This window comes from Vombatus ursinus, unplaced genomic scaffold, assembly GCF_900497805.2.
Source record: "Vombatus ursinus unplaced genomic scaffold, bare-nosed wombat genome assembly UNPS02001419.1, whole genome shotgun sequence".
In the NCBI taxonomy this organism is placed as follows: domain Eukaryota; kingdom Metazoa; phylum Chordata; class Mammalia; order Diprotodontia; family Vombatidae; genus Vombatus; species Vombatus ursinus.
Window position 1 is genome coordinate 38,861 of NW_020941197.1, and position 19,141 is coordinate 58,001.

General features: G+C 39.3%; 1 protein-coding gene across 2 annotated transcripts; it reads right to left on the reverse strand.

Annotated features, from left to right (window-relative positions):
• On the reverse strand, positions 1-14,073 carry PRDX4 (peroxiredoxin 4). 2 transcript variants are annotated; one of them, XM_027868068.1, is made up of 8 exons: positions 13,785-14,073; positions 11,394-11,511; positions 8,591-8,707; positions 6,784-6,906; positions 3,846-3,976; positions 2,685-2,719; positions 1,119-1,165; positions 8-115 (listed from the first exon to the last, which is right to left on the reverse strand). In XM_027868068.1, the coding sequence occupies exons 1-8, from the start codon at positions 14,056-14,058 to the stop codon at positions 112-114; spliced, it is 849 nt and encodes a 282-aa protein (XP_027723869.1). In that variant the 5' UTR covers positions 14,059-14,073; the 3' UTR covers positions 8-111. The 2 variants fall into 2 exon arrangements, with proteins under 2 accessions (XP_027723865.1, XP_027723869.1); XM_027868064.1 differs by lacking the exon at positions 1,119-1,165 and having other exon boundaries at positions 1-115.
• Between the last annotated feature and the right edge of the window lie 5,068 nt (positions 14,074-19,141).

Sequence of the window (19,141 nt, forward strand, 5' to 3'; positions counted from 1 at the left end):
TAGTATCAAAACAACTAAATTTTTATTTGTAACCTTTGAACTAGATGTGACCTGAGCAAACATTTCAATTTTGTTTATCGAAATACTTCAGTTTTCCAGCTGGATCTGGAATTATCTGTATAAGAAAGAAGAAAGTCATTAATTTATTCAGAAAGTACATTACTATATCCAAAGTACAGGCATTCTTGCTTTACCTAAGTGGACCATTCTTCAGACATCTATGTAAAGCAATTTTTACGTAATGCGAATTTGCCTGCATGTGGGGAAAGGAGGGAGAGGCAGGATGGGGGTCCTTGTGCCAGCAGAGGGAAGGGGCTGGCACAAGGTTTAAAGACATGTGGGTACTGGAGACAGAGAAGTGAGAACAGAAGAAGAAACACACAGAGGCTGGGGAAAGACACACTGGGGCATGACCAGAACCAAGAGGAATAACACATGGGGGCCAAATATGTGGGGACCAGACACACATGTGGACAGATGGAAGAGAGACAAACGGGGGCTAGACATGAGGGCAAGTGGGCAGAGTGGGGCAAAGGTCTCAAGCCAAGCTGCCATCCCAGGGTGGTGGTGGCAGCAATCTCTCCACCGTTCTGCTTTCATTGGCAGGATTTTTGTTTTTTTGGTTGGGAGTGGTGATGTGTAGAGTGTGGAGCTGAGGGACAGGAGCAGGGAGAGAGAGCATAGTACTGTACAGTAAAGTTAACATAGGTGGTTTTTCGTGTAATATGAATTTAGGTAAAGTGAGAATTATCTGTACATTTATTTATGTCTTCACATCTGAAAACCACTTGAGTAGACAGTTGCCCTTCACCTGTTTGTAGAAAGTGATGCTTATTCCTATGACTTAAACTGTATTTTCATATACAATCAAAGGATCATAGGCCTAGAGCTGGGAGAGATCTGAGAGGCAAACTTTGTCGTTTTAATGATGAAGAAACTGAGACCCAGGGAGGTGAAGAGGTTTGCCTAGCACCACAGAGACACTATCAGCAGATGGGTGCATTTAGCATAGAATGAGTAAAACCCATTTCTTCATATCCATCCATTTGAAATGCTCCAGTGACAAATTCATAATTTGTTTAATAACATCTGTATACAAATCCCTTCAATATACTTACAACTCTTCTTTTGGCCACCAGGCTTTCATAGCTTCTTCAGGTTTGATCTAATTAAGTCAAGCACATTGAAAGAGAATGTCTACAGATGTTAATGTATTTTAAAAGTAATTTCCTCCCAGACAAAATTTCTGGTTAAGTGATCTGAGTTAATCTCAATTTTAATGGGAGCATTAGAGTTCTTCTAATTTATAATTTTGGGGGGTGAGAAAGGTCAGTGATTCTTACAATCTGAAATTGCTGCCAAACTAAAAAATAAAACACCTAGCAGAATATCTTGGACACGGTTGTTGTTCCATAAATAAATACTTGAAGTATATTCAAGGAGAAAAAAAGTACTGTGAGTGCACTGATACCTGGCTTAGTAGCTAAAAACCTAGGTTTCTGATATAATGTTACACCTTACAATATCAGTTTCTGACAAGTTGTATGCAAAGTGAACAATTAAAATTTTGTAATTAAACACCAACACACCCTTAAATCTCCCTTAATACTAATATGTTGTTTAAGGAGTCTTTTGCCTTTGTTAGTTTACAATGTGCATGTAACTTACTATATCTCTCCACAATTAAGGTAGTCAAATCCAAGTTCATGTCATTAGTTTTGCACCTTAAAACACACATTAAAACGTGCCTTTTGCATTTCATTAGGAATTTTTACTGACTCCATAGGGCTTTACTATTTAAGGGGGAATTTGGTGTACTGAGAATTGGCCTCCTATGGTTCTGTTAAGAAGTACTTTGTGCATTGTAAAGAGTTGTATAAATGTGAATTTTGACTAGCGACACTATGTGTCAGGAGACTGGCTTTGTAGTCCCAGCTCTACTATTAACTAGCTGTGCCACCTTAGCAAATTGGTATTTTCTAAAATAAACAAGCATGAAATTCCACTCCATAGGGAAATGATACTGGATGCAAACAAGCTCTAAGATATTGTCAAAATTTAACAGCAAAATGGTAAAACTGGCTCAAAGGAGTGATTCTCAACTTTTTTCTTTTGTCCAAAGACTTATCCTAAACTTTACAAGGTAGCTCTAACCTAAAGGGCTTCTTCTGGTTCCACTAACTCCTTTCTTAAAAGGTGACAAGAGAACAAGCCCACAAAGCTTTTGCCTAGATGTAACCTAAGTCAGGTTTATTCAAACACTTTTTTTTTCATTTTTGGAACTGTTTGTTATGACTATTTATTGTTTTGGACAACAGAAAACAATTTTACTAAGTGTTAAATCTACTAAGTTAAGGGTCCACACTTGAAGCCTGAGGGAGTCTCTGACTTATCCCAACATCTCCATAATTTTTTTCCCTGCTAAAAAGCACATTTCTCCTAATGCTTGGCTTTAAAATTTACCCTATGAAAACTGGCTTTCTGTTTCCTCCAGATCCAACTACCCTCCTTAGAAGCCTAAGAAGTTTTGCCCTCTGACATTTTTGCCCATCAAAGGAGGCTTATTTGCTTTATTAACAAAATCAAGATGGTTATCACCATGAGAAACAACCTTCTAAGCTAAGCTGGTTTTTGCATCCCCATCTACCTTGCTTCCAGTCCCAAACCAAATCAGTTAAACTTACCGTTTCACTACCAGGTTTCCAACCAGCAGGGCATACTAACGAGAAGGAAAAAACAAACAAACATAATTTTAAAAAACTGAGTCCTTTAAAAAAAAAGGTATCTTTTTAATTACTGGAACTGAATGTTACTGCTACACAATTACAGAAAAATTCTTCTAGGGGGCTAAGCTTTCTATTTTTATGTGAGATTGTTTTCCCTTAACAAGGAATTTAAGATGCCGAATTAGCCAGCAGAAAACTAGACTACTTTCACCATTGCCAATTTATGTTTAGTTAAATTTATAATGAAAAAATTGACAGAGTTAAATGCTTCTCAAATATTAGTTAGAAAGTCCGTTCAAGTAAAAATCTGAAGGGACTTCGAGCTTAGCTAGTTATACAGAATTCTTACCAAATGCAAGCCACATAAAAAGTTAGCACTTTATACCCAATGGCATAGTTAACTCACTAGTCTATCAAAAAGATTATTTGAAAGACAAACAAAAAGGAACTTTCCCTTTAACCAAAGTGCATATTGACCCAACTTAGAGTTGTACTTCTAAGGAAATTATGACCAATACCAGAAGTTGTACAACTTGAAATTTTCATTTAGTTTGGTCATCATTAAAACTCCCTAGAGAAAAAAGACTTAATGATAGGTCTCCACTAACTGTCACAACAAGGAGACTCAATGAAATTACTATATTTTTAAAGAGTGGAATAGGCAAATAGAAATGAGTGCTGCATTCAAACAGTAAGGATCTGTCATACTTTAATTAGAGAAACCTAATCTGGAAAAAAAAAATACTGTCACAAATGTATGATTAGTTTCAGTAAATTTTGAGAGTAACCCAATTTTAAATTGTATGGGATTTAAGAACTTGGATTCTTCCCTTTTTATAACATTTTTTGATTTTGTTTATTTCTTCCCCTAATTTGGTATGTAAGAATGTATTAGTAACAATCTGTTAAATGTATTTTATAAACAAATTCAAATGTCTTCAAATAGTAGCGATGAGTTTGCTCTCAATCTGAGCTACAGCTTAATTAGAAGACTGGAGCTCCTGTATCTAAATTTATTTCAAAACAAGAAAAGGAAGCTGCATTGCTACTTTTTAGACTAATAAGACAAAAGGCCTTTGGTAGCTGTTAACTCTAAAGCACCAAAGAAAAGAAGGGTACCTTCTCCATGTTTGTCAGTGTACTGGAATGCTTGGACTAAACGTAGCGTTTCATCAACTGATCTGCCAACTGGAAGGTCATTCATTGTAATCTGTCGGAGGATCCCTTTATCATCAATAATGAAAAGGCCTCTGAAAATCGAAGAACAGTTAAGAGAAATGAAATTCATTTTCAGTGAAGGTAATGTTATTCTACTCTCTCTAATGACTCCAACATAAGATCTGAAACAGTCCCTTGGGACCTTTCTTCTTTAATAGCACACAAATATCCTACCATTTTTTAGTCTCTACTAAGTAATTAATCAACAAGCTTCTGTTATGCATCAATTATGTGCAAGGCACTGCCAAGTACAAGGACAAAAATCAAACATTTCCTGTCCTTAAGGAGCTTACATCTACAGGAGGGGACAACAAGTAGTTATATAGACAAGATAAATATCACTGGGGAAATAAAAGTAAATAATAATAAACACTTGTCACCCAAGAACTTTTATCACCTGTTTTACTCAATTATATCAGTAAGAATCTGGAGTGAAGATAATCCCTAGGTAGTCTTTCTTCTCAGTCTCTGACAGAGGTGCTCCTTCTCCCTCTCTCTTTCCACTTCTTCAGCAACTTTTCTTATCTACTGGGTCTCTCCCCACCCCCTTCAAACAGTCTCTCCCAACCCTCCACTAGACTCTCCCATTCCTCTTCCTTCAAGCTATGGTCTCATTTCTCTCTTTTTCTCAGCCAAACTCCTAGAAAATCTGTCTACTCATTGCTTCTAACTTCCTTCCCTCACTTACCATGATAATCAACCCTTTGCAATCTTGACTCCAACTTCATTTCTCAACTGAAACTGCTCTCTAAAGTTCACTATAATCTTATACTGAGCAGATCTGATAGTCTTTTCTCAGTCCTCATCTAATGTGACCTTTCTGGAGCACCTGCCAGTGATGAGTACCCTCTTTTCCCGGATACTCTGTCCTTTCTAGGATTTTATGACAACATTCTCTCTTGGCTCTCTTCCTACCTCTTTGGTCCCTCTCCATCTCCTTTGCCAGCTCATCAACCATAGCACTTTGTCCAAGTGAGTGTTCCCAAAGACTTTTCTCCTGGGCAACTTTTCTCTTTACACTCTCAGTTGGCTCAGCAACTTGCATATATTTAATAATAATTTCTATGCAAATCAATTATTAATCAACAAACCATTTATTAAGCAATTACTATTAGTCAGGCACTGTCCTAAGCACTGGGGATACAAAGAAAGGCTAAGACAGTGGTCCCTGCTTTCCAACAGGGGACAAAACATAAAAACAGGATGGAAATATTAAGATACATACAAAGTAGAAGGAAGTTTAGGAAGAAAGACTCAATTTGAGCCGAGTCTTGAAGGGAGTCAGAGCTATCAAGCAGGAGCGCCTTCCAGGCATGGGGGATAGTCAATGCAAAGGTTTGGAGAATGCAGTGAAATCACGTACCCCGTTTAGTTAAGAATAAGTTCTGGGCACCACTCCATTTTCTTAATCTGCCCAGTTAATATTTTTCTTTCTATTTAAAATAGTTTACTACTAATTTCAGTTCTTCAAGGATGTGAAATTTTATCAGTAAAGGTTTTCCTTCCAAGGAAGCAGCATTTCAACTCCTCTGTAACTCAGGAGAGTGTTTAGGAGTTGCTGTGGCTAAAATATTCAATACCACATGACTGACTTCAGCTAGGATAATCCCCAGACAGATACCCAGTCCATCAGTGGGCCTGCATTCAAAGCCTTCTGTGCAAAAGCTTGCCTCTCCTGTGATAGTTTTGGAGAACCCAGGGACCCTTTTACACCAGGATAAGGCATATATATAGGAATGAAAAAGATCATTAGTTATAATAATAATGATAATTACAATAACTAGAATTTATGTAGCATTTTAAGTTTTGCAAATATGAATCTCTTTTTATCCTTACAACCACCCTGGGAAGTAGGTGCTATTATTATCCGCATTCTACAGATGAGGAAACAGACAGATTATGTGACTTATTAAATTAACACCTATTAAAATTGGAATTTCCCTCCTTCAATGTTCTTCCATATTTGTGTCTATAATAGATTAACTCGTTTGGATAGAAGATAGTACTAAAAAGGGCAAGCTCACATGATAAACACTGGTATAGTAATGTCTATACCCAGAATAGCAATCTAGAACACTCATGGGGCAGGAGAAATGCGATAAAAATCTATCACTTTTATTGGAAAAATAGCTCATACTATTAATGTTATTAAAATGTGATAGAATTATTATCATCTTCCTATATGTGGAGGACACCACTGGCTCAAAGCAGCTTACATCAGGTAGCTTATTATTGGAAATTAGAAAGTGACACAAAATTAACTGAAAAGAGAACCCAATCTTAAAACTGGCACAACCCTTCTTAGCAAAGTTAGTTACTGACTTCTAGAGATTACTGGCACTGAAAAGCACAGCTCAAAAATATTTTCTACCTACAAATCCAAATTAAACTCTTCAGAAGATCATTATTCATCTAATGCTAAGTTTCAACCAAATTTTTATAAAATTCTCTTATTCAACATTACAGACCTAATGAAAATTATTCAGTGAAATACTCTTTAATTTTCATCCATGCCAATGATGAGTTGGCTTTCAGTACATCATATGTATGTGTACAAAAGCATATTTCAGTGTATGGCATATGCATATTATATGTGCACATATATATGTATATATATGATGTACTAAAATAATTCATTTCTTATATATATGGGTATAATATATAAACATGTAAAAATAGAGATATTTATCAATATCACATTCATCTAACATTCCTAGAGCATTTACAGCACCCTTATAGATCTAAATAATTCTTTTTTGAACAAACTTTGTAATCTACTAAACCAAAGAAAATTCATTTTAGGAAAAGTAGAGTGGGAAATACATTTGGAAGGAAGTACCTAAGAGTGTGACCTGAGTCCTCCAGATAAACTCCATAATCCTTTGAAATTTGGTGTGTCAAATCTGAAAGAAGTGGAATTTTCATTGGCCCAAGGCCTCCTTGCTTCCGAGGGGTATTAATCCTTTAAAAAAAAAAATCAAATGTATATTTCTTACAGATTGTGATTCTTATTAGCTACAAACAGTTAAATCTACACAGCATTTGTGTTTAGCATCATCTCCATTTTATATACAACAAAGTAGAAAGCAACACATAGAACACTAATTGAACTTGATCACCCCTTATTTCCTATATCTCGACTGTTAAAAGTGAAGCCTGACACTTGAAGATTTAGCAGAGTAACACTTTCTGCTCACCTTTAATTGAAAACTGCTGTATACCTGTATCTTGACTTATCTAAACTCTTCCAGCAAACCTAGCTCCTTTGTGTGGCATCTTTAGTTTACAAAATTGCTTTTCTAGTAAACATAGTGTAGGTTAACTCAAGTACAAGGTAACTCAAATACTGTTATCATTCTCAGTTAAAGATGAGCAGATCTAGAGAAGGGAAATGACTTGCCCAATTAAGTTCAGGGTTCCTCACTCACACTTTAGTCTTCAGTTTTGGCGTCTATGGGCCTTGCTTAGACCCACAGGTGGCACTGAGGGCTAAAGAGATTACTATCTCTAGTGTCTTCTTTATATAAAACTGAAGTGGAAGTAGGGAGAGTGATGGCTTAAACAAGAATGAGTATTTTAAAGGTCAAGATATTTTTGCCCAATACCTTGCTACTTCTACTAGATAATCACAGGTGAAGGTGAAAAGGTGAAAAGGATTTGGAGGTCTTCTAGCCCAATCCCTTCATTTTAGCAAAAATGAGGTTTTGAGAGGTCAAGTAATTTGCCGAGCTCACAAAGGAAGAACTGGGATTTCAACTCAAGTTCTATAAGACCCCAACTTCAGCATTTTCAACTGTACCATGCTGCCTCCCTAAAAAGGTTTGCCAATAAAATAATAAATTTCAAAGATTTTATTTTCTCTCAGTTCAAGGTCACAAATCAAAAACAGGCACAGTTCTCCCTGTCAATATCATATTTTTCCTTTTTAAAAAATTCAGTTTAATTGAACAATTTTCTTTTCCTCCCATCTCTCCCCACTTCTACTGGGAAAAAAAAAGTAAGTACTTGTAATAAACGTGCATAGTCAAACAAAACAGGAGTCATTTCTGTTGCACTTGTATTATGCTTTTTGTCCTTTCCTGTTCCCTAAGCTTTCTCCCCTGGTAATGAATGGCTCTCGTATCACTGACTTTTCCCTCCCCTTAAGAGGAGTTTAACCTGCCCCACATTGGCCACATCCAAAAATATATATTTAATCTTCTCATAACTTTTGCATTTAATCCACTTTGCCTCAATTTAAAAAGTCAATGGTCTTCTTAAGCATTCATATATATATATGTGTATATATATATATGTGTGTGTGTGTATATGCATATATATTTTTTTTTTTTGTTGTTGAGGCAATTGGGGTTAAGTGACTTGCCTAGGGACACACAGCTATTGAGTATCATGTATTTGAAGCCGGATTTGAACTCAGGTCCTCCTGATTCCAGGGTCAGTCCTCTATCCACTGAGCCACCTAGCTGCCCCAAGCATTCAAATTTTAATTTGATTGGACCAGTAGTTAATTTTCCATTTTATAAAACTATTACTGAATATTCTGATATAGAACCTTAAGTACATTTTTAATGTCATAAGGGAATTCAACCTATAATTTAATATGTATTTTTTTTAAAGTAAAAAACATGTAAAGGTAGGTCACATACCATGCTAAATGGGTAAACTGTGAATCAACAGAGCATGCAACGACTTCAGTATTTATAGCTTTGAATTCTTCAATTCTGTCACCAAAAGCAATAATTTCAGTAGGACACACAAAAGTGCTGAAAGTCAGAAAAAAAAAAAAGAAAAAGCAATTCAGTTTTTTCTTAGGTTATTCATATTTGTTTAGTACCAAAATAATTTCCATTTCCCCCTCAGAACATTCTTTAGATTCTAATAGGTGTAATAAACATTAAAATAGTAGTTTTGCAAATGAAACTATGCTGCAGTAATCAATTTAGAAGAGATACTTTTGATCAAATATAGTTTAGTAATAGATGATTCCCAGTTGTATTGAAAACCTATGTACTAGAACTTATCAAAGATCATCAACTGACCTGTTTCTTTCAAGAACCCTAAAATTCATTTTAATATCCTTTACTGTGCCCCCAATGCATTGCTCTATGATCCAATGACAACACTGGTCTCCTTACTGTTCTCTGAACATGACATTTCATATCCTGACGGGGCATTTTCACCACTGTCCCCCATGTGAGGAATGCTCTCCCTCCTCAACTCTTCCTCCCAGCTTCCTTCAAGTCCCAGCTAAAATCCCACCTTCTATAGGAAGCCTTTCTTAATCCCTCGTAATGCCAATCCTTCTCTGTTCATTATTTCCCAGTTTATCTAGTATATAGCTTGTTTGTACAGGTTATTTGCAAACCATGTCCACTATTAGATTATGCGCTCCTAGAGAAGTAGTCTTTTCCTTTTCTTTGTATTGCCAGTGATTAGAACAGTGCTTGGAACTTAATGTTTATTGACAGATTATTGAAAGGAAGTTATCCAACTTTCAGGTAATTAAGAATTTTTACACCTCTGTGTCTTCCCCAAAAGCTACTGGGAGAAATACTGGGTATACTGAAAGGCAGGGAATGGGATGGGGGGATGATGCAGTTGTTTTCTTTGCTCAATTCAGGTTCTCCAACACTTTGATTTCTCAGACAAATTTTCTCAACTGACTTAGAGGAGATAAATAAAAATAGTGGTAGAAAAAGGGCCTACATCAGTTGTTCTGTTCCTGGTGGATTGTTGGGTACCCTGACATTTCATCCCTTTTTTGAAAGGCTTTATAAAACTTAGCTGTTGGGACAGAATCTCAGGAATCTTTCTTAGATATGTGCCCAGGACAGGAAAACTGACAACATTTGGTACTTGTAGAATACTATTTATTTCTTGTTTCCTAGTGAGTTTTTTTTTTTAAACAAATCAGAATTGCAAAAAAAAAAATTGTTTTCCAATTGCATTAGACTACTTTCAAAAAAAATCTGTTTTATCAATCCACGTTTCTTTTTTTTTAATTTTGCCATTACAGCAAAAGCAGCCTGGTCTTTTCACTCTAGGGAATTCCAAAAGTTCAATCTTCTTTATCTATAGGCAAGGGTGTGTTGCAGTTAGCTCTAGAAGAAGAACCTGACTGCTAAATTTTCAGGGTAAGCATCTATACTGCAAAAACTGGTAAATGCTAAAATTCAGGGCTTGATTTATTGCTTTGCTACTTTAAAAAGTGTTAATAATGCAGATTACACTTAAAAGTGTGTAGTACAGGATAGCCTGGTTGCTAAACATTTACCAGCATACTCCTATCTATTGTGTATGTTCATATAGAGGTATTTTCAGCTTGGGCTTTTACTAGAGATTATGTTACAAAATGCAGTTGTCCAAATATTAGAAAGATTAGAAATACTTTTCTTACAGATCTAAAGCTAACTAGCTTAATTATCACACATGCTCATGCTCTGTCTCAGTAAAGTTGATTTGGTAGAATTCATGAAGTGAAATACCAAAATCCTCCCAATTTGGATAAATCTAAGAAGGAACTGATGGAAATGGGCTTATGTAGTCTCCCAGTAAGCTTAAACCATACTGAAGAAGTTCCAAGCCAATTCTAATGAAATAGTGACATTAATTTGTGGCAGATAAGCCAGGAAACATTTTATTATTTCCTTTTTTTGGCATCATAAGAATGTCCACAAATTATAATTTTATCAATGTGGATACTTCCTCTATGGATGTTGTTAAGAATCCCTCACTACAGTGTGGTCTTTCAAGTTGCTGGGGCTGAAAAATACATCCTCCTGAAGCCTACGATGTTATCAGAAGTTAGCTCAGCTAGTGTTTGACAACATGCAATCCATCACTGGGCCTGAACTCAAATCCTTTTCAGCTTAATGGCATCTGCCACAGCTTATGCTCCCCTGCAGTGGTCTTCCAAGAACCCAGAGTCATCTCCATGCCATAAGGAAGCACTTTAAAAGGACTTTAATGGAGGATTAGAAAGTTACTGTATTCAAACAGGAAACTTGGGATTATTTTTGCATACTCTTATTTTCATGTAGTTAGAAAATGTCACACTTGAGCATACTCCTGGGAGAAAACAAAAGCTCAGCTGAAGCCACTCAGCTAAGTGATGTGCTCATGGTCCCAGGACTTATCACAAATGAGATCTAAAACCAAACCTCCTCCTGACTCGAAGCCCCACTCTCTTTCTTCTACACCACAAGGTGTTTTAGTAATTATGAATACAACTGCTGTAGTTAAAGAAACTGTAGGAGATTGGAAATACTGTGTACCAACTCTGGGATATATTCTAAAAGCTATTTTTTTGGACAAAATTTCTTGTTTGAGCTTGCATCATTTCTAGAAGCTGAATGCTGAGAAAAATCTCTGCTTAACTGAGAGGTCTGCTTAGCTGGATACTAATTAATTGAGGTTTTAAAGTACAGTAGTTTGAATAGTCTTACTTACAAGTCAAGTGGATAGAAGAAGAAAACCAAATATTTTCCTCGATAATCGGTTAATTTGAGTTCCTTAAATTCTCCATTTATCACAGCTGTTCCTTCCCAATAAGGTGCTGACTTAGAAACTTAAAAAAAAAAGGGAGAGATTGCACATAGTTAATCTGACTGGTTATGTCATATAGAGAAAGCTGTTGAATTGTTGGAGGAACTGCTGGAGGCTGTTTCTTAGGAAATCATCTTTGATGCTAATGAACTCTAACATAAAACAAGACCCACAGAGTTACTGAAGACTCGGTGACAGGTTTCAAATGCCTCTGTTTTTAGGAAGATGGCTCCCAAGTCCATGAGAAATTTCTGTGTCTGCTCAACACAATCTGTTATCAGTGTTATATCTTGATGCCCCTTATCAGCATGTTAAGACTTGACTAAAATTGATAATAAAGCACAAATCAGGCAGCTGTTTGGTTTTTGAAGATTGATAAGACAATGATGTTTCCCTGAAATTTCTGGAAAGCAGACTGTTTCCAATACAGCACCCATCATGAGGTATTCGGCAAATATCCATAAACAGATGCTGTGAGTAGGAAGAAGAGCTTATCTAGAAAGCTAATTTTTCACCCATTCTTTCTTTCCAAAGCTAATATCTATTTACAAAATTTCCAAAAGTGGCAAGTTTCAAGGATACGTAAGGAGAATCAAATAGGAGATGTGAATTAAATTTTATGTTTTTTGTCCAGAAAGGTTTCTGAGTATCAAAAAGATTACCATAATAAATGATCAAATACTGTTAAGGAGTCATTAGAGATCAAAATATGGGGATGCTCATAAATGATTAATACAAATTACCTAAGTAATGAAAGAAAAAAGAAAAAACCTGCTAACTTTTGTTCAGCAAGTTTTGATTTCGGCAAAGTCAGGGTTCTGATTTTATCATTACTTTAAATATAAGTACTTGGAAAAACCACCTAGGCATTCAGAGGCAAAGTTATATGTTCATTGTGTTCACTGAATAACATGGGATCTGATATTATAGCAGTCTTATAAAAATTTCTTAGAGTTTAAGTGTGTATATGTCTATATATTTCTGGGATCTTAAATTCTGTTGTTGTGGGAACTCCCTTCAGTGCAGATAGCATTCCCTCAAATAATATTATATATTATCTTTGAAATTTACTGAGGCTGAGAAAATCTTATCATTCAGCAAAAGGGATGATGAATTTCTCTGAACTTAGAAAAATTACCAGGCTGTAGTCATAGCTCCTGAGAATCAAGAGTCACTTCTATACCATAATATGTCATCAGATTATGATTTTATTGGAAGCATGCAAACGTATAGAATTATATATGATAACCTGAAAATAAAAGTTTTTTTAGAAAGCAAAATGGTAGGATCAATGTAAACTCTTGGAATTGTTTCAGTTGTGGGAGATTTGTCTCTCATTACATTTATTTCACAATTTGGGAATGTAGCCACTTGGTGGTGGTAATAATAACAGCTCACATCTATACTGGATTTTAAGGTTTGCAAATTGTCTCAAGCATTTGTCTCCAATTACAAAACATATGACTTTTCTAAACTAAAAGGGTGCCTCTCAGCTATGGTGTTTGTGGATTTAATCAGGATTTTCAATTAATCCATAAGCACTCGTCAGGTCTCTTCAGCACTGTACTGTGTTGGGGACACAAATGATGTATAACTAATTTTATCAACAACATTGAAAAATGTCCTTAGTCTTTCCCCCCAGTGTTATAGTCCTAAACTCTTCACAGGGGCATAATCTTTTTTCAGCACTTGACTCTGGCACGATTTCACTGACGTGTCCTTCTCTAAATAGGCTGGAAAGGCAAACAGCTGTAAGCTCAAACTGTCTGGGTACAAAGGTTTATGAACCTAAATTTGTCAATTCCAATTCCCCCATTCCATAATGGCCCCTCCATAGTATCGTACAGTTTTGGGAAACAAAAAAAGCAGTAAGACACATTTAAGTTATTGGTCTGGAAAGGGATTATTATTCATTGCACCGTGGATAATAACAGGACCACAGATTTGGAGCTGGAAGGGAATCTAAAGGCCATTGTCCAATCCCCTCATTCTGCAAACGGGGAAACTGAGGTAGACTTTTAGTCTACCATTTCATTTCACCCTGAATGGTAGTAGTAGTAACAGCAGCACTAGGGCACCACTACTAATACTTCTCCCATTCCCACCATCCCACCAGAGGCCCTCTGGTCCAGGGGTGGGGAGCCACACGTGGCCCTCTAGGTCCTCCAGTGCAGCCCTCATCTGACCGAATCCAGACTTCACAGAACAAACCCTTTCAGTATCGGGGTCCCCCACCCCCGATTCTGCAGCTGCCCCCGGCCCGGCCAGGCCCGCCCCGCCCCGGGCAGCACCTACTCTTGGCCTGGCTGAGGTGCAGGGAGTGGTCCGACACCGGCACGCGCGCGGCCTCGCCTGGGTACACTTGGCCTCCGGCGTAGAAGTGGCACTGGCCGTCGGGGGCCCGGGGCCGCTGCTGCTCGCCGGGCTCGTCGGCCGCCCTGCCCCGCACGGGCGCGGCCTGCTGCAGCAGCAGCAGCAGCACTGGCAACAGCGGCGGCAGCACGGCCCGGCCCGAGGCTCCCCTCGGCCCGCGGCCACGCAGCCCCCGGGGCCGGCCCGACTCCTCCATGGCCACGCAGGGGAAGCGGCTCCGCACGTCCGCGTCCGTCCGCCCACGCGCTCGCAGCGCTCAGGGTGCGCGCGCAGCCGGGCGGGCCCCCGTTGGGGGAGCGCGGGGGGCAGCCGGCGCGGGAGTCGGGCTCGGGCTCGGGCTCGGGTTCTGGATGGCTGCTACTGGCCGGGCGGCCCAGGAAGGGATAAAGGAAGGGGGCGGGGAGCTGGGCACGGCCGCGGCGTCTGAGCGACGTGTCAGAGCCTGCGAGGCGCTTTCCCGGACCCGCTTCCCAGCCCCTCCTTCCCCCTTCCCATCCCCAGGACGTGGGCGCCTAGGGCCTGGCCCCGGGCAGGCGAAGGCGCCGGCCCGCGGCGCGCGTCCTGGCTTGGGACCTGCCTGTAACGAGGCGCTTAGTCGCGTATTGACCAGTGACCAGTTGGCAGCGTCAGGGGTCCTGCAGTCATGCTCCCTGGCAGTGGGGTCCTCCAGTTCTTTGTACGGACAGTGCGTGGCACACAGTAGGCTTGTGAATAAAGCCCTATGAATTGATGCTGTTTTAAACACGATCCCTGTATCGGAGGCTTTCCTCAGCCCTGGGGGACAGATGCATCTGATCTTTTGCCATCCTTCACCGGTCTTTGTTTTCTTATTCACAGGGCAGAGCCAAAGCTGGCAGGCACTTCAGAGGCCACCACGCCCAATCTGTTTATTTTAGGAGCACTTCCAACCGATAGAGAAATTTAAGTGACTAGCCTCAGGCCAGACAGGCCGGGACTTTAGAGGTGGAATTTGTGCTACCAATAATAATTAGCATTTATAGCATTTATATAGCACTATAAGGTTTGCAAGCACTTTACAAACATTTCAATTGTTCTTCAGCGCTGGGAGGTAGGTGCTGTTGTCCTCACAGCTGAGGAAACTGGGTCAGGGGTTAAATGACTCACATTGCTGGGAAGTGTCTAAGGTTTCCTTACTCCAGAGCTAGTACTCTATTCAAACCCAGTCCCCTGATTTCAGAGAGAGATATTTCTTCATTTCCAGTGATAGCTTTTAAGAGAAGTACAACTGCCTAATGATACAGAATCATAAATACATGGAAAGAAAACATTTAACATGTACTGATGAGATAGAAAAGATTCCTCTGAGAAAAACTGTGTCCCAGTGTTTTCCTTACTCTTTCCCTTGTGGAGCCAAGAGTTCTGTGGTCTCCAGGTCCCATAATCAAGTCTTCAGTGACCATGGCTCCACCTTGCATCTACCTTTCCAACTATTAATGTTGGCTGACTTTTACATAGTACTTTGTGGAAATGGATATCTTGATTTGCATGAGCCCCACCAATTGCCTAGGTTTACAGCTTTACGATTTACAAAGTACCTTATATTATCTCATTTTATTACAGGATTGTCAGATGGGTCATATAAGTGGGCCAGTGCTGGCCTGGACAGAATGGGAGATGTCTTTTGTGATTTTGAGGTCCTTTTCCAAATTAGAATCAACCCCATTGGTCTGGTGGTCAATAATTGAAATTATACCATTCTAATCTCATTCCTTTGTGTTAGAAATTGCCTTATTTGTAATTTTTTTTTGAATTTGAAGAGAGATTGTTGTTAGTACTTCAGTGTGAATCAGTTTATCCGAACATTGCTTCTCTGACTGGAAGGACTTCTTTTCTCAGAAATGTTCTTCCTCTTTCCTGAGGAAAGTTCTGTATGGGAAGTTGGTGGAGATCCTTGAAAGGCCAGGAGAGATTTCAGAAAGGGAAAGTAGGATAACTAGGGCTCAGAAAACAAACTTTATATACCTATATCAACATTTCCTGTCTTCAGGAATAGTGAATTCTAAGGCACTTTTTTCTTGCTGTTAAGGAGAATAAGTATGCTCTGTGTGAGCTTCTAGATTGTAAGATCTGTGTCTGCTAGACTGAAGGCAAGGAACTGTTGTTGATTTAAACTTTATAACCCTCTGAATGTCTAACACACCTCCCTGCAAACTGTAGGTGCTTAATAAATGTTTGCTAAATGAGTTAAATAGCTGTCTTTTCATAGCCACCCTTTCCTCAAAATGGCAGGTACATCACAAATAAACCTCCTCTATTTCATTCACACAGCATATTTCAGGTGCCTCCTACTCAAGGCTTCCCAGTTTCTTCACTTTCCTACTCCCCCACAAATTAGCATTCTCTCCCTATCAAAATTTCTTTGTAAATGCTTTGTATTTGTTTAATGTGTGCAGGCATCCCCAGTGGAATATAAGTTCCTTGAGGGCAGGGACTGTTCTATTTTTATCTTTGTCTCCCTAGCTTCTGCTGCTGCAGTGCCTGGCGTGTTGCAGCATCTCTGATGGTGCTGATGAGGTAGAAAAGAGTGCTTGAGACAGATGAAGCAAACAGGATATGAGATAGGAGATAAGATGTAAGATGTGACCAGCCAGAAAAATGATCAAAGAAGACTATGCATTGAAGCCCCACTGTGGACTCGTCTGTGTGCTTTCACAAAGCACCCTCAATCCAGAACAACTTTTCCCCTCCCCTTTCCTGTTCTCTTTGCTTATCACCTCTGGACTACCTGATATCTCAGGCATTTTAGAGCTATGCTTGTTCCTCCCATTTTCTTGTCCCCTTCCCCCATTCCATAAAATTGTATTTGAACCATACATTTGACCTAGCTAACAGCCTTTGCCTCCTACAGGAAGCAGGGCCTTTGGCCTATTCTCTGCCTCCCACATGGAACAGAGCCCATTGGGGCTCTGCCTCATGGGGAGCAGGCCTGCTTGGGTGTATGACCCCAATAAATACCTTTCTTTAACTTGGAGACTGAGTGAATTTTTTCAGGACACTAGGACCTGCATGTCTATTCCTCATAATTTCAGGTAGCACCCCAATATTCTTGAGGTCCACTCTGAACTCATTACCAATGGCTACAGAGAAGGTCTAAGTGAATCCTTTCACACCAGAACCCCTCTCTCAAATATGACCTCAACAATATTTAAAGTTCCTTCCAGTTTTTGATTCAATGCTATACTACTGCTCTGTTATATTTGCATATTAATTTACATAAATTATCTAGATACCATCCCTTCTAAATTCATCTCTGGCCTAAAGGTCCCCAGGTGCTACCCAGTATCTGTCTTATTTTGCACTTTCCTAGTCTGTGTTCAGAAACTGAATGTTTTTGAAGGGTGAGGAGGAAGGGGGTGAAGAAAGGGTTCCTACGAGTGTTAACAAAATAAATATAGATTCTTACCAAAGATGCTTTCAGATAATTCCTCAATCTCATGAGTCCTGTAGACAGGAGCTCTCTGGCGCTGTAGCTCACGTTCTCGTTCCCGCTCCCACTCTTGTCCCTCCCTTGCTTCCTGTTCCACATGGAGAGGGAGTGGGGATCTGGGAGGTCGGTTCTGGTGTCCAGGAGCTCGGCCTAGACCGGTTCCTCGATGGCGGTTTCGGTGCTCCAGGGTGTCCACTAGGTGTTGACACTGGCTTCAGTGGAAAGAGACTGGACCTGGGCCTGAATCGATGTTTGGGTATCCTCCAGGAGGAGGTTTAGCCCTGTGGACAGTTCTGCCTCGGTACTCTTCCACTGTCTTGTCTCAAAAAACAAATGATCGTTTCAGCATCAGTGGCTGGTTAATCCCCAGTGCTCAGGGGACCCTGTCAGACCAAGACTGACCTTGCCATCCCATAAGAGTCGCTGGGGAAACAGAGATAGAATCGGAACTCTGAGCTTCCCTCTGATTCCATTCTGGCGGTTCCCCTTAACTGCCACATTGCTGTGACCTAGAACTAAGCCAATCCTCTATCAATCCATATTAAGTGCCATATATTTACTATATGCAAGCCAAGTTCAGTGTGAGTGGGGAACATGGAAGATGATTAAGATGGGGTCCCTTCCTTCAGCTGTTTTACAGTCTAGCTAGGGAACCTAGAATGGCCAGTCATTTTTTGAGCTCATGATGAAAGAGGGTGGCAGGAATATAATGGTAGGAGAATTTAAAATATGTATGTTTGTGTGTGTGTGTATGTATGTATACATGTGGTCACAGAGATAGGGACTGGACTTGTGATTTCATTGATAGAGAACTTCTGAATGAGAAAACTCTGCCCACCAATGTACGATGACACCTTCTCTGCATCATAGAGCCTTAGAAAGTTGACTAGTCTGCTGAGCCCTAGTCCAGAGTCACGTGGCCTGTGTTTGTCAGAGATAAGACTTGAACCTAAGTTTTTCTGCCATGGGCATGCTGCCTTTTTTAACACACACACACACATGCACATTTGCACACATGCATATATACATTGTGTGCATCTATCTATGTATATATATATATATATATGCAAAATAATTTAGAGGTAGGAGAGAACATTTGGCTCTAATCTACCTTTCCAGCCTTATTATACGTTACTCCCCACCCACCCCATACATCTATAATCTGGCCAAAGTGGCCTTCTTCATGTTCCTTGTATTTGATACTCCAATTTCCCTCCTATGCTAGTGGAATGTCTAAATTTCTTCCTAAGTTTATGGCCTTGGTGCAGCTAGGTGGCACAGTGAATACAGCCTTGGAATCAGGAGGACTTGAGTTAAAATGTAGCTTCAGACCTTTACTAGCTGTGTGGCCCTGGGCAGTCACTTAACCCTGATTGGCTCAAAAAAAAATGTTTATGGCCTTAGTCATATGTGTATGTGAAGTAAGTAGTCATCTCGATGGGGTGATTTGAAAGGCTCCAGGAAGACTTTCCTACTAGTAGTATTTTCTCTATCTGTCTGACTTTCTGAATTCCATAATTAGACATTAATTTCTTTTAAAATCCCAAACTGGGAGTAGTAACATAGCATTTTTTTCAGCAAATAGTTATTGAATATCTATTTGATAATCAACATATGTAGTCTCATAGTTTCCCCCTTTTGAATATAAAGTATTTGAAGTCAGGGTCAGTCTTGTTTGCTTGAAATTATATTCCTAGTTTCTTAGCACAGTGCTTGGCATATAATAAATGCTCTCTCTCTCTCTCTCATCTTTATCAATCATCCATCTATTAATCATCTATCTGTCTATCTATCTATCTATCTATCTATCTATCTATCTATCTATCTATCT